The following is a 12,191-nucleotide window of genomic DNA, read 5'->3' on the forward strand; positions in this document are numbered from 1 at the left end:
GCAGACTTTCCCACAGAACAGGTTGGGCTGTTCAAATGATTGAACTGGGGGCATCTGCTCCAGCTGTGGTGACAGCTGACTGAGGGGACTGGGTCCTCCCCCAGTCCTGTCAGAGGTGACAGGGTTAGAAGGACTCAGGTGGTCCCTGGTCTGCTGCACTCAGGGCACCTCAGGTTTGAGAATGTGACTCTGACCAAATGTACTCTCAGTTACTTGAATACATAATGACCTGTCCAGAATTACTCAAGTGACCCGTCAGGTGGCAATTTGATTAACTTTCCTTAAATCTAATGACACAGAGAACTGGACACCCCACCCAAGAGGGTCTCACCCAGCCTCCACCTTTGCTCATCTCTCGACTTAGGCACCACTGGGGTCACTTGTCCCCGTCTTTATGCCCAGATGGTGAGCTGCACTCCGATTGCAGGGTGGAGAGCTTATGTCTGTCCTTCTGTGGCAGACGGGGTGGGCCAGGGGAGTGTATCTCAGACTCATGAGTTTTGTGGGAAACCCGTCTGGGAGTTGGCCTGAAATTGACTCCATGAAACAGCCAGTCAGAGCCCCCTGTTTAAGGCCAGGATGTGTCTCCCCCGCTGCCCCTTTGGGGGACATTTAGGTGGTTTCTTCTTATTTTAAATTGAAAACATTGCTAGAATGAACATCCTCAAAGCGCATTTTTCGGTTCCACTGTTATTTCATGAAAATAAAATCTCAGTTCTGGATCAAAGGATATGAACTTTTAAACCTTTGATAGAAATTGGTGTGCACGTTATTTTAAAGCTTTTAGTATGATTGAGCAAATAGCCCTTCAAAAAGATTGTGTGAATTTATGGTCCCGTGGGTAGTGTTTGAGAAGCAGGATCTAACCCTGCATAGGTGTGTTCTTACTGTGTGGGTCTGCAGCTGAATTCTAGGTGGGTTGTGTTTTGAAATGAGAAGAAATAACTGCCCGTTTTATTCAGCTTTTATTGAACCTTTAAAAATTTGACTGAAAGTATATATATCACGCCCATACTTAAAGAAGGAATTTTACATTAATCTTAGTGATTTTTGAAGGAGGTGTATGCTGATATTTTACTATAACTTTTTCTAGGTGCTGAAACGCAGTCTTCGCTTTGGGAAGCAGTGGCTTTCTTCTTAGAGAGCATCGCCCTGCACGACATGACGGCAGCACAGAAGTGCTTTGGCGTGGGGACCACGGGTGACAGGCCCAGCCCGCAGGAGGGCGACAGGTACAGCTACAGCAAGTGCACGGTGGTCGTCCGGGTCCTGGAGTTCTCCACGACGCTGCTGGGCACCTGCCCCGACGGCTGGAAGGTGGGCCTGCCCTCCCGCCGGCTCTGCTTTCCCAGAGCTGTCCCTATGTGGGAACAGTCTGTTCTTGAAAATACCGGACTTCAGGTTCTCACGTGGGAACAGAAGACAATTTTCTAAATGTCTTATTGGCTCTTGGGTTTTATGCTGTGACCGAGCACCTGCCTGAGGAAATGCACATCAGCCAAAGTTTGTAAATGTGTCTGTTTGGCCGAGGCCCACAGCCCACCCATTGGCATCTACTGTGTGCCTACTGTGCACCTGGCCTGCCCCTCCCAGGGCTGGGGGCCCAGGCTGCCCCATGAGGGTGCCATGGGGGCACCTCCAGGCCCACCTCTCCCAGGGCTGGGGGCCCAGGCTGCCCCATGAGGGTGCCACGGGGGCACCTCCAGGCCCACCTCTCCAGGGCTGGGGGCCCAGGCTGCCCCATGAGGGTTTCACGGGGGCACTTCCAGATCCTACTCTCTGGTGGCTGAGGGCTCAGACCACCCCATAAGGGTATCATGGGGGGCACCTTCAGGCCCGCCTCTCCCAGGGCTGGGGGCCCAGGCCTCTCTGTGAGAGTGTCATGGGGGGCACCTCCAGGCCCACCTCTCCTGGGGCTGAGGGCTCAGACGACCCCATAAGGGTGTCATGAGGGCACCTCCAGATCTGCCTCTACCAGGGCTAGGGGCCCAGGCCTCCCTGTGAGAGTGTCATGGGGGCACCTCCAGGCCTGCCTCTCCCGGGGCAAAGATGGAGAGCGGGTGCCAGCCCTTCCCCCAGGCAGATGGACTCCCATGTGCCTGGCCGTCCAGGGCGCTGGGAGTCCCACTGCTGCCATTACGTCTGTCCAGTTCCTTGGGAAAGACTCGTGCAGCGCAGACCTCATGAGGCTCCTGGTGAGGACGTTGTGTGCACCCTCAAGTGTGGGCTTCAACATTGGAGATGTGCGGGTGATGGAGCAGCTCCCTGACGTGTGTGTGGCCCTGCTGAGGGCCCTGAAGACGTCTCCACACCAGGACATGCTGGAGGCCTGCCTCCGGGAAGAGGTCACGGCAGAAAGGTGGGGCTCTGGACGGGCTCAGCACGGGGGTGGCGTCAGCCAGGGCCTGCTCTGCCCCAGGACAGTGGCTATGGCTGGGGCTCTGCAAGCTTGTAAATGCATTCCAGCAGGACTCATGATTGTCAGAGTCTTTACAGTAAGGAGGCCAGCACTCACCTGGTTTTTCTTTGTTTTCCTTGCCTGGCCAGCATTGGGGAGCTGTGTGCTGTTGACCTGTATGGCCCGGACGCTCACATGAAGAGGGCCAGACTGGCTTCTCTCGTGTTGGCTTGTAAGCAGCTGCACAAGGCTGGCTTTCTGCATGTCGTAGTGCCGTCTCAGGTAACTGTGCTGCGTTGTTTTACATTTGTCTTAGCTTATTATGCCAGTTAGTCTATTTGTGTGTAGTCTTTTTTAAGACATTGTTATGTACAGAGCTTGCTGAGATGGGAATTAGAGAAATACTTGATCCAGACACGTCAGTGTTGCCTGCAACAGTGAATGCTAAAGGTCGTGAATGTAAACTGGAAATCCAGTGAAGGACTTGTGAATGTTTTCAGCAGCCTTCTGAGACCTTTAGGCACTAACTCCTGTCCTCCCTTTGTGGCAGGAAGCAGAGGTGAGTGAAGTTGCCCCTGAGAGTCGGAAGGCAGTGGTCAGTGTTAGTGAACGTGGCTTTTTATGAATGAAAGCGGTGAGGTTGTGTTTTCCTCTCAAGCGTCTCATTGCTGGGTATCTCAGTGTTGCTTCACTTCAGTCTGCAGATGAGCAGCATTCTCTCGGCATGAAGCTTCTTTCCTTGGTTTATAAAAGCATCGCCCCTGGACATGAGGGGCTGAGTCTGTCCTCCCTGGACCCCAGCTGCCGGCGGTTCGCACGTGAGCTTCTGGAGCTGGCCTTTGCGTGCGGAGGACTGGTAGGAGATGCGCCCGAGTGCTCATGTGCCTTCTGGTGACCTTGGGCAGCGTTCACAGCGTCCCTGGAGACGGGAGTTTAGTTGGGGACCCTCTCAGCTGTGGCTACCCACTGCTGTATTCTGACCTGGAGAATTCCATGGACTGTATAGTCCATAGAGTTGCAGAGAGTCTGACACAACTGAGCAACTTTGACTTTCACGCCACTTTTCTGAGCTGCACAAGGACTTTAATAACTGATTTACGTGAGATGACTTTTTCTCCCATAAGAAAAGAGTTTCCCTTTTTTTTATAAAAGGAGTAGAATGATGTTCTTCTTGAACTGAGGTTTGGTTTTTCTCAGGCAGAGCACATTCTTTGGGTGCAGAGCCACCCTGTGCTGACGCAGTGGCTCTTCCTCCCCCGTCCTTGGTGACTCGAGAGGCTGGCGTGGGAGGCGCGTCCAGACGCCCCAAGTGCTCATGGCCTCGGGCTCTGCCGGGCGGCCTCGGATGATCTCGCTGGCCGAGGGTCCCCGTCCACCGCCCCCCTTCTCCTGCCTGCCCCCATACCCCCTCAGCACAGACAGACTACTGTCTAACGTCCTCACCTGAGGGTCCCCACCCACCGCCCCCCTTCTCCTGTCCCCTTGTCCCCTCGGAACAGGCAGACGACTGTCTAACGACCTCACCTATCCCAGATGCTCCCCTCAAAGCAGGATTTGGGGGAGCCCTGGGAGACACGGGAGTAGGGAAGAGTTCTGACCCCAAATGGAACCTGGGAAATGGAGCCTGGGGAGGGTCTTCAGTGCACACCAGCCCGACCTCCCAGGCCAGGCCCCTATGCTTTACATGTCAGAGTTCTCTGTCGCCCAGAGAGTCCTGACCACTGCCGTCCCCTCTCCTCCTTGCAGTGTGAGCGCCTGGTGGGTCTCCTCCTGGACACAGCTGTGGTATCCACGCCATCCTCAGGAGGCGCCCAGAGGAACGTTGTCAGCTTCTCTCATGGACAGTGTTTCTACAACCTGTTCTCAGAAACAGTCAACACTGAACTGTTGAGAAATCTGGATCTTGCCGTATCAGAGCTCATGAAGTCATCTATGGGTAATCCCAAAATGGTAATGGGTTTTTTCTCTTAGGAAAGTGTGTTTTCTTTAGTAATAAAGGGGTTGCTGTACTGCTGAGAAAATGCATCATTAAAACAAAATACAGTCTCTGCCTGGAAGGTCTAAAACTCCTGCCCAAAGCCTCTCCTCTGTGAGCAGTTAGTGACGTAGTGGATATGAGACTTTGACCCTTGTTCTCATCTCGCAGGGCCCGTATGACACGGCTCAGCTGTGGGAGCGACCGGCCTTAGTCTCCCCCGGCTACGGCTGGGCCAACGCTGCAGTCCCCGCCACAATGCTGCGTCCTCGCTTCCCACACATTCATGTTCTGGCCCCTCTGCCCCTCACACTGAACCTTTGCAGGTCAATATTTAATATGTAGTTGACTTTGGTCTGCTAAACTTAATTTTGAACTTTAAGTTGGTTGGTAGACCATCAAAAATCGTTAACTGTTGCAATGGCCATTCTAAGGCAGAGGCATAATTTCCTGCTGAGTTAATGAGCTGTTATTGCAAGGAGACTTTACAGCTGGGGCCCGAGTCAGCAGGTTGTTAACTATGTGAGAGTTAAGAGCAGGTGTTTCCGATGCGCCTGGTCTCCACGGGGTCTGTGTCTGTCCCGTGCGCCTCTCTGGGAAAGCTGCTGGGGCAAGTTCTGCACCAAAATGGTGTTGCAGTGGGGACTGAGGAGGACATAGATCTGGGAAGTGGGCAGTCTCCCGGGGAGGGCGCTGACCCCCACGCAAGCCCCGGGAGGCGCCCCCCCACCCCCCCGATGATGCACAGCCTCCCCCCTTCCCACCCCCGCCCCGATGCGTTTGATGACAGCAGTGATGGTCATGAGAAAAGCTCAGGAGGGGGACACACTGGGGCGCTGTCCCTCTGCCCAGCGAGAATCCACGTACAGCCTCTGTGTGTGCGAATCCCTCCCACGGACGGCGGCGCTAGAGTGCATTTCCTCGTCAAGGGTACCTGCGCCATTCAAACCATGTTGTTCACAAGTCAAGTATTAGGTTCATGGCCGACAGTGTTGCCAAGGAAGGAGACATATGCTAGCCTGGCTCATCTGTGAGTGGGGTCATGGCAGCGGGGACGTTGATTCGTGGATCTCAGTGGACTTAGGAGAGCGCTGTTGGGAAGGCGGTTGGACAGGAATACATGCACGTGTGTCCCTGTGTGTGTGCACGTGTGTGCCTGTGTCCCTGTGTGCATGTTCCTGTGTGTGCATGTGCCTACGTATGTGTGTGCTCTGTGGCTGTATCTCTGTGTGCCTGTGTCCCTGTGTGTGTGCACGTGAACATGGTGGTAATGGTGACCACGGAGAGCTGACTTCCCCTCCCATGGAGGATGCCCCCACTAAGAAGACAGTAGTGGTGTAAGCCTGATTTAGTCAAGGGGCTGGAGACCACTGTGGGCCTTTGTAAGAAAACTCACATGTTAAGTTACATGTGAACTTCAGATTTGAGGAGCTGTGAGGTAAAAGGCTTTTCTGGAAATAGCGTCTTCATTTTCCGCGAAAAGCTTTGAATGACAGTAAATTCTGTTGTCCGTCTGTCGGCCTGGATGGTAAGTTTCCCTTTCTTTGCCCGCACTGTTCCAGGTGAGCGCCGTTCTGAACGGCCTGTTGGATCAGAGCTACCGGGACCGAGCCAGCCAGAAGCACCAAGGCCTGAAACTGGTCAGCACCATCCTGCAGAGCTGGGGGTGCTGCAGCACGTGGTGGGCCGGGGACGCCACCCCTGACAGCAAAACTGCGGTGCTCACCTTACTGGCAAAAATTCTGCAGGTATTTTCAGAGAGCTTGAAAATGTAATTGTGTCCATTGCTTGTGTCTTTGAAAGTTTGGTGGAGGTTTCTTGAAAAGCTCATTAGTTTGACTAATTTCCAATTCACTTACATCTTATGTTTTTCTATTTTTTTACTTTATTGTCCTATTATCTTTATTGTTTCTTCTTATACTTTATCTTCTCAGTGTGCCTTTATGTGCATTGTTTTAGAGGATAGTTTTAAAATATTTCAGAACAGAAATTGTTGACATCCTTTTGAAGCCCAAAAACAAATTTATAGATCATTTCTGAAATTTGAAAAGTAGAAAATGTAGTATAGGAAATTGGAGGCACAGTGTAGAGATCTGAGTTTATTTTCCCTCTGTTAGATCGATTCATCGGTATCCTTTAATACAAGTCACAGTGCCTTCCCGGAAGTTTTTACAACATTTGTGAGTCTACTTGGTGATCCAAAATTGGATCTACATTTAAAGGTAAGAGATTAACAAGATTTTTTTCAGATTATGGTCTCCATTTGTTTCCTGTTTTATATTTTTGTGTATTTGTGATATTTTCTGTTTTTTTAAAAAATTTTATTTTATGGAAAATTTCAGGCATTCTCAAAAGCAGAGGGAGCAGCACAGAGAACCGCTGGATCCCTGTCACTGGTTTTTGTAGCCATCAGTCATCTTTCTACTAATTAAGAATCGTTTTAGATTCTCAGTAACTTGGGTCCAGAACTTCATAGACTGTAATTTTAGAGTCCTGTAACAGTTAGATTTTACTCCAGTAAAGTGTAGCCTCATGAAAGTGTCTTGCTCCTGGATCACAAGGATTTTTCTTTGGGATTTTCTGCTTCATGTGCTTAGTCAGGTTTCACATTTCTCAGCACAAGGGGGTCTGGGAACTGATGTCCCGCCCAGGGAGGAAGGCCCTGCCTGGGATCTCCGGGGCCCTGGTGGAGGAGAGTCAGCTCTGCATTCACCCTGTAGGCTGTCCACAATGGTCTTTCCTCAAGGACTTGGGCAGCAGGTTCCTAGTAGTGGTTCTGCTTGTAGGAGGAGAAATCACGCAGACTCATGCTGCCCTGTCCCATGCTCTCGGGTGGCCCTGACTTGGCCACCGAGACGAGAGTGGAAGCCTGGATGCGGGGCACATCCCACCGTGGGCTTGGTGTCCTGCAGTGGTCATTGAACCCCCTGGCTCCATCTGTAGAGAGCAGTCATTGCCCTTGTCCATGGGGCCTGCAGCTAGTCTCTCCTTGTGCTTGCTCCGCAGGGCCAGGCTGTGGCACTGCTCCCCTTCTTCTCCAGCCTCACGGGGGACCGTCTGCAGGAGCTCAGACACATTCTTGAGAAGCTCATCGTCTCTCATTTCCCCATGAGGTCTGGAGAGTTTCCCCCGGGGACTCTGCGCTACAGTAACTACGTGGATTGTATGAAAAAGGTTAGTTTTCAGTAGTAGCAAACAAAGGTAAAACACTGTTTGTTTCCTGTTAACATTTCTTGGGGAGAAGTAACTGAAATATTGAGAGAATGTTCTCATTTTAAGGATTCTGTTGAATTCATTTTGAAAGCTGGGTGTCTGTGGAGGCAGAAGCGTTATTTAAATCCTTTGTAACTAATTGTTCCTCAGACTTCCCTGGTGGCTCATACAGTAAAAGCATCTGCCTATAATGCGAGAGATCTGGGTTTGATCCCTGGGTTGGGAAGATCCCCTGGAGAAGGAAATGGCGACCCACTCCAGTAATCTTGCCTTGAAAATCCCATGGATGGAGGAGCCTGGTAGGCTACAGTCCGTGGGGTCACAAAGAGTCGGACACGACTAAACGACTTCTCTTTCTTTTCCAATATAAAAATTGTGAGGTATTTTATGCATATAAATTTGTGCAGTATTTTATGCATGATGTGTAACTTTTGAAGAATAATACCCAAAAAAGCTTAGAAACAGAATATTACGTATATGGTACAGCTTCTGAAGTTTGAGTAGTGGTTGTTTGAGAAGCATCTATATAACCATCTCCCATATTCAGCTGTTAACTTTTTGTCATACTTGCTTTGTGTGTGTGCATGCGGTGTGTGTGTGTTTGGCTGAAACCTTTGCGAGTTAGCTGCACACGTCCTGGAGATTCACCCCCGGATGCTTCAGCAGTGCGTCCTGAGCGGGAGGTGCCACGCTGATTCCAGACACAGGAAAGTTCACACTGCTCTCAGACCCTGTGTTCTGACGTCTGTGGTCACACTTCTGATGTCCTTGTGTTTGGCTGGATGTTTCAAATCAGGATCTAATTAACAGTTGCTTTAAATTGTCATGTCTCTCTGGTGTCTTTACATCTGTAACTGCTTCCCCTTCATCCCTTTTGTTTCTCTGTGATGTTGGGTTTTGGAAGAAAGCAGAGCCTGTTCTTAGAGGCTGACCCCCTTTGTCTGATTGGTTCCTTGAGGTGCTCTTTTGTTTCCCTCTCCCTCTGCATTTTCTCTAAACTAGAATTCAGGCTGCAGGCATGGCCATGATATTCAGGCTCACCTTTCTGGCAACAGCACCCTCCCCCAGTAGGCCTTGTGAGCGACCTCACGTCTGCTGGCTGGTCACAGTGGTTGCCGCCTCACTTCTCTGTTGGATGGTGTATTCTTTCTGCAAATTGGAAGTCATCAGTGGGCAGCAGCACCACTGCACCAGTACCATCTGAATTTCCTGCTCCCTCACAACCTGCCAGCGACTTGTTGAGTCCACAAAGGTTCTGAGTAGATCTATAGTACCTTTCTCTTACTGTAAGTGCAAGTGCAAATAATCATGGAACGTTTGAAGAAAGCTTCTGGCCTAAAAAAGATGTAAAACAACAGGAACTGAGAGGGAACAGAGTCAACAAGTCAAGATAACATCAAAGAGACTGTTCAGAGTAACTTCAGAGACTAGAGATGGTGTCATGTTGAGAAAGAACAAGTGAGGGCTCTTGGAAATTAATTACACGAGGGCAGAATTAAAAAGCCTTCACCAAACGGCAGATGAGATTTCAGCTGTCTGCTGAAGTGTAGAGAGAACAGAGGGACATGGAGGTGGAAGGTGGGACGTGAGGTGAGAACGCTGCACCCACAGCCTGGAGTGTGTGCGGTGTGGCGAGGCTGGTGTGAGGGGACACTCGCACCCTGGGGGCTGGAGCCCAGGAGCGGCGTCGTGGAGGGGAAGAGAGGACCCAAAACGTGGTCAGAGGAAAACTATCTGTGAAACTCTGAGGGAATCAAAGCTCAAGTATTTTGTGAACATTATGGGCCAGGCATTAACTGTAGCCCCCAAAATGACCTATATTGGCATTTGTTAATCTTTGTGAAACTGTTACAATTTTCTCTTTTTTATTTGAACTGTCGAAAACCAGTCCAACGATTATCACCACCATTGGTGTGTGTTTCTTTCCTAGTTTCTGGATGCATTGGAGTTATCCCAGAGTCCTATGTTGATGGAGTTGATGACAGAAGTTCTGTGTCGGGAACAGCAGCATGTTCTGGAAGAATTATTTCAGTCTACTTTCAGGAAGATTGCCAGAAAGTAAGTCACTCCTAGTTTGTGATCCCAGGAACCATAAATGTTTTATTTCTGTGGGAGATTATTATCGCTGTGCAGAAAACAGTGAGTGCCTTATAACAGTAGATGCAGTTAAATTTTTGACAAAATCCAACACTCATTTACTCATTTATGATAAAAGTGGCAAAAGGTCATCTAAGAAAAACCAACAGCCAACAAAATATAGTGAAAGGCTGAGTGTTTTCTTCCTGAGTTTGAGAACAAGTTAAGGATGTATATTCTTTTCTACTCAATATAGTACTGGAGGTTCCAGCCATTGTAATCAGGCAGGCAAAAGAAATAAAAGACACTCAAGGTGGAAAGAAAGAAATAGAACTGTATTTACTCACAGATGGCCCAAGGTAGAAAATCCTGAAGATCGCAAGAAACTATTAGAACAAATAGACAATTATAGAAAATTTATTACGTACAGGATCAGTATTCACAAACCAATGGTATTTCTATATATGAAGAGAGAACATTTGACACTATAATTACAAATGTAATTCCATTGATAATAGCATAGAAAAGAATAAAACAGATGGGAATAAATCTAACAAAAGAAGTTCAAGACTAGTACACCAAAAAGTACAATCTATTGGTTAAGGAAATTAAAAAATGAAAGATCTAAATAAGTGGAGTGATATTCCATGTGCATGAATTACAAGATACAATATTGTTAGCATGGTTATTTCTATCTGCATTGGTAGCTTTCGTGCAGTCCATATCAGAATTCCAACAAGTCTTATTTTTTTGTATATAGGAATTGTCTAGGGGTTTCTAATATTTTATGGAAGTGCAAAATACCCCTTAACAGCCAAAATAATTTTGAAAAAGAGGGATAAAATTGGAGGATTTTTCACACCCCAGTTTTAAAACTTACTCCAATGCTACAATTGTCTCTATGTAATTTTTTTCATTTTTAGAGCTTTTTAAGACAAAACAGAGGTAAATGTCAGTCCATTGCCATCACTTTTCTTTCTGATGTTCCTGCTGTCCCATCTGTGGCCAGTGGGTCCCTGGTAGCTAGTTCCTCAGTGCTTGGGCAGCTCTCCACTGGTCTCTGATTGTCTTTCAGATGCTCTCTGGCTCTGCAGATTGTCTCAGGCTCCTGAATCACACCATTTCTCCAGAGGGTCCGTGAAATGGTGTTTAGAGACCACAGTCTGGGTCCGAGGTGAACTTGGTGCTGCTGGGTTGCAGTGTTACTTTCAGTTCACACAACTAAGGAAGAGTTTGTTAAGGAAAAGAAAAATACTCTGATCTTTCTCTTTCAATCTTAACATTATGAGTTCTTTATTGTTTAACTTCTTTTATTATTTTTTCCTTTACATTGTAGATCTTTATTTTTTCTGTTGAGTATTGATTTAAATAACGTTCCATGTTACTAATTGTTTTATCCTATAATACACAGAAAGTATCTTCAAAAATAACTAAGAATAATCATAGCTGGATGAAGTTAACATTTAAAATTTTATTTATAATTTACTTAGAGTGTATTCTCTGAGGATATAGTCACACTTTATGTTCACTTGAGTGTTTTTCAGTGTGTGGTTATTATACCACTTCATTAGGTACACTTTAATTAATTTTCAGATCTTAGAAGTTATTTTCTTTTTATTTAATTTTGTTTTTGAACGTGTGAAATACATACATGCATTGAACACTGAAAGTAAGTAATGTGCTGTATTCCGGAACCTCCTTCCATCTTGGTCCCTCTTCTGTCATCTTACGCTCCTTTACCTTTTTTTCTACTTATTATATTCTACAGACACTCCAAATCAGCTATAGAGATCTCTGCTTTCCTTTTTTTTAAAAAAAGCAATTGTGTAATTATTCACTGTGTGGAAGTGTTGCAGTGTGTGGACACAGTCCCTGCTGCTGGGCTCTGTGTCAGCCTTTTGCTGTTGAAAGTAGTAGCTCAGTGACTAGAGTAATGGCTCAGTGACTAGAGTAATGGCACAGTGACTAAATAGCTCAGTGAGTAGAGGAATAGCCAGCGACTGGAGTAATAGTTCAGTGACTAGAGGAGTAATAGCACAGTGACCAGAGGAGTAATAGCCCAGTGACCAGAGGAGTAATAGCCCAGTGACCAGAGGAGTAATAGTGCAACGACCAGAGGAGCAATAGCTCAGTGACTAGAGCAATAGCTCAGTGACTATAAATAGCTCAGTGGCTAGAGTAATAGCTCAATGACTAGAGTAATAGCACAGTGACCAGAGGAGTAATAGTGCAACAACCAGAGGAGCAATAGCTCAGTGACTAGAGCAATAGCTCAGTGACTAGAGCAATAGCTCAATGACTAGAGTAATAGCTCAGTGACTAGAGTAACGGCTCAGTGACTAGAGTAATGGCTCAGTGACTAGAGTAATAGCTCAGTGACTAGAGCAATAGCTCAGTGACTAGAGTAGTAGCTCAGTGACTAGAGTAACGGCTCAGTGACTAGAGTAATAGCTCAGTGACTAGAGCAATAGCTCAGTGACTAGAGCAATAGCTCAGTGACTAGAGTAATAGCTCAGTGACTAGAGTAGT

General features: G+C 47.6%; 1 protein-coding gene across 5 annotated transcripts in view; it reads left to right on the forward strand.

Annotated features, from left to right (window-relative positions):
* PRKDC (protein kinase, DNA-activated, catalytic subunit) overlaps positions 1-12,191 on the forward strand; it is a 128,018-nt gene that overhangs the window by 47,642 nt on the left and 68,185 nt on the right. For 4 of the 5 annotated variants that reach the window (XM_086337008.1, XM_086337012.1, XM_086337010.1 and 1 more), the window contains exons 32-40: positions 1,094-1,317; positions 2,112-2,359; positions 2,548-2,680; positions 3,096-3,254; positions 4,145-4,348; positions 5,936-6,121; positions 6,491-6,595; positions 7,380-7,547; positions 9,517-9,644. In XM_086337008.1, the coding sequence (XP_086193134.1) occupies positions 1,094-1,317; positions 2,112-2,359; positions 2,548-2,680; positions 3,096-3,254; positions 4,145-4,348; positions 5,936-6,121; positions 6,491-6,595; positions 7,380-7,547; positions 9,517-9,644 (1,555 nt within the window). The remainder of the gene's footprint in view (positions 1-1,093; positions 1,318-2,111; positions 2,360-2,547; positions 2,681-3,095; positions 3,255-4,144; positions 4,349-5,935; positions 6,122-6,490; positions 6,596-7,379; positions 7,548-9,516; positions 9,645-12,191) is intronic. The other variant, XM_086337009.1, reaches the window with a different exon arrangement.

Source organism: Bos grunniens, chromosome 14 (genome assembly GCF_055505025.1).
Source record: "Bos grunniens cultivar Pamir isolate PY7600 chromosome 14, Bosgru_T2T1.0, whole genome shotgun sequence".
NCBI classification, from domain to species: Eukaryota; Metazoa; Chordata; class Mammalia; order Artiodactyla; family Bovidae; genus Bos; species Bos grunniens.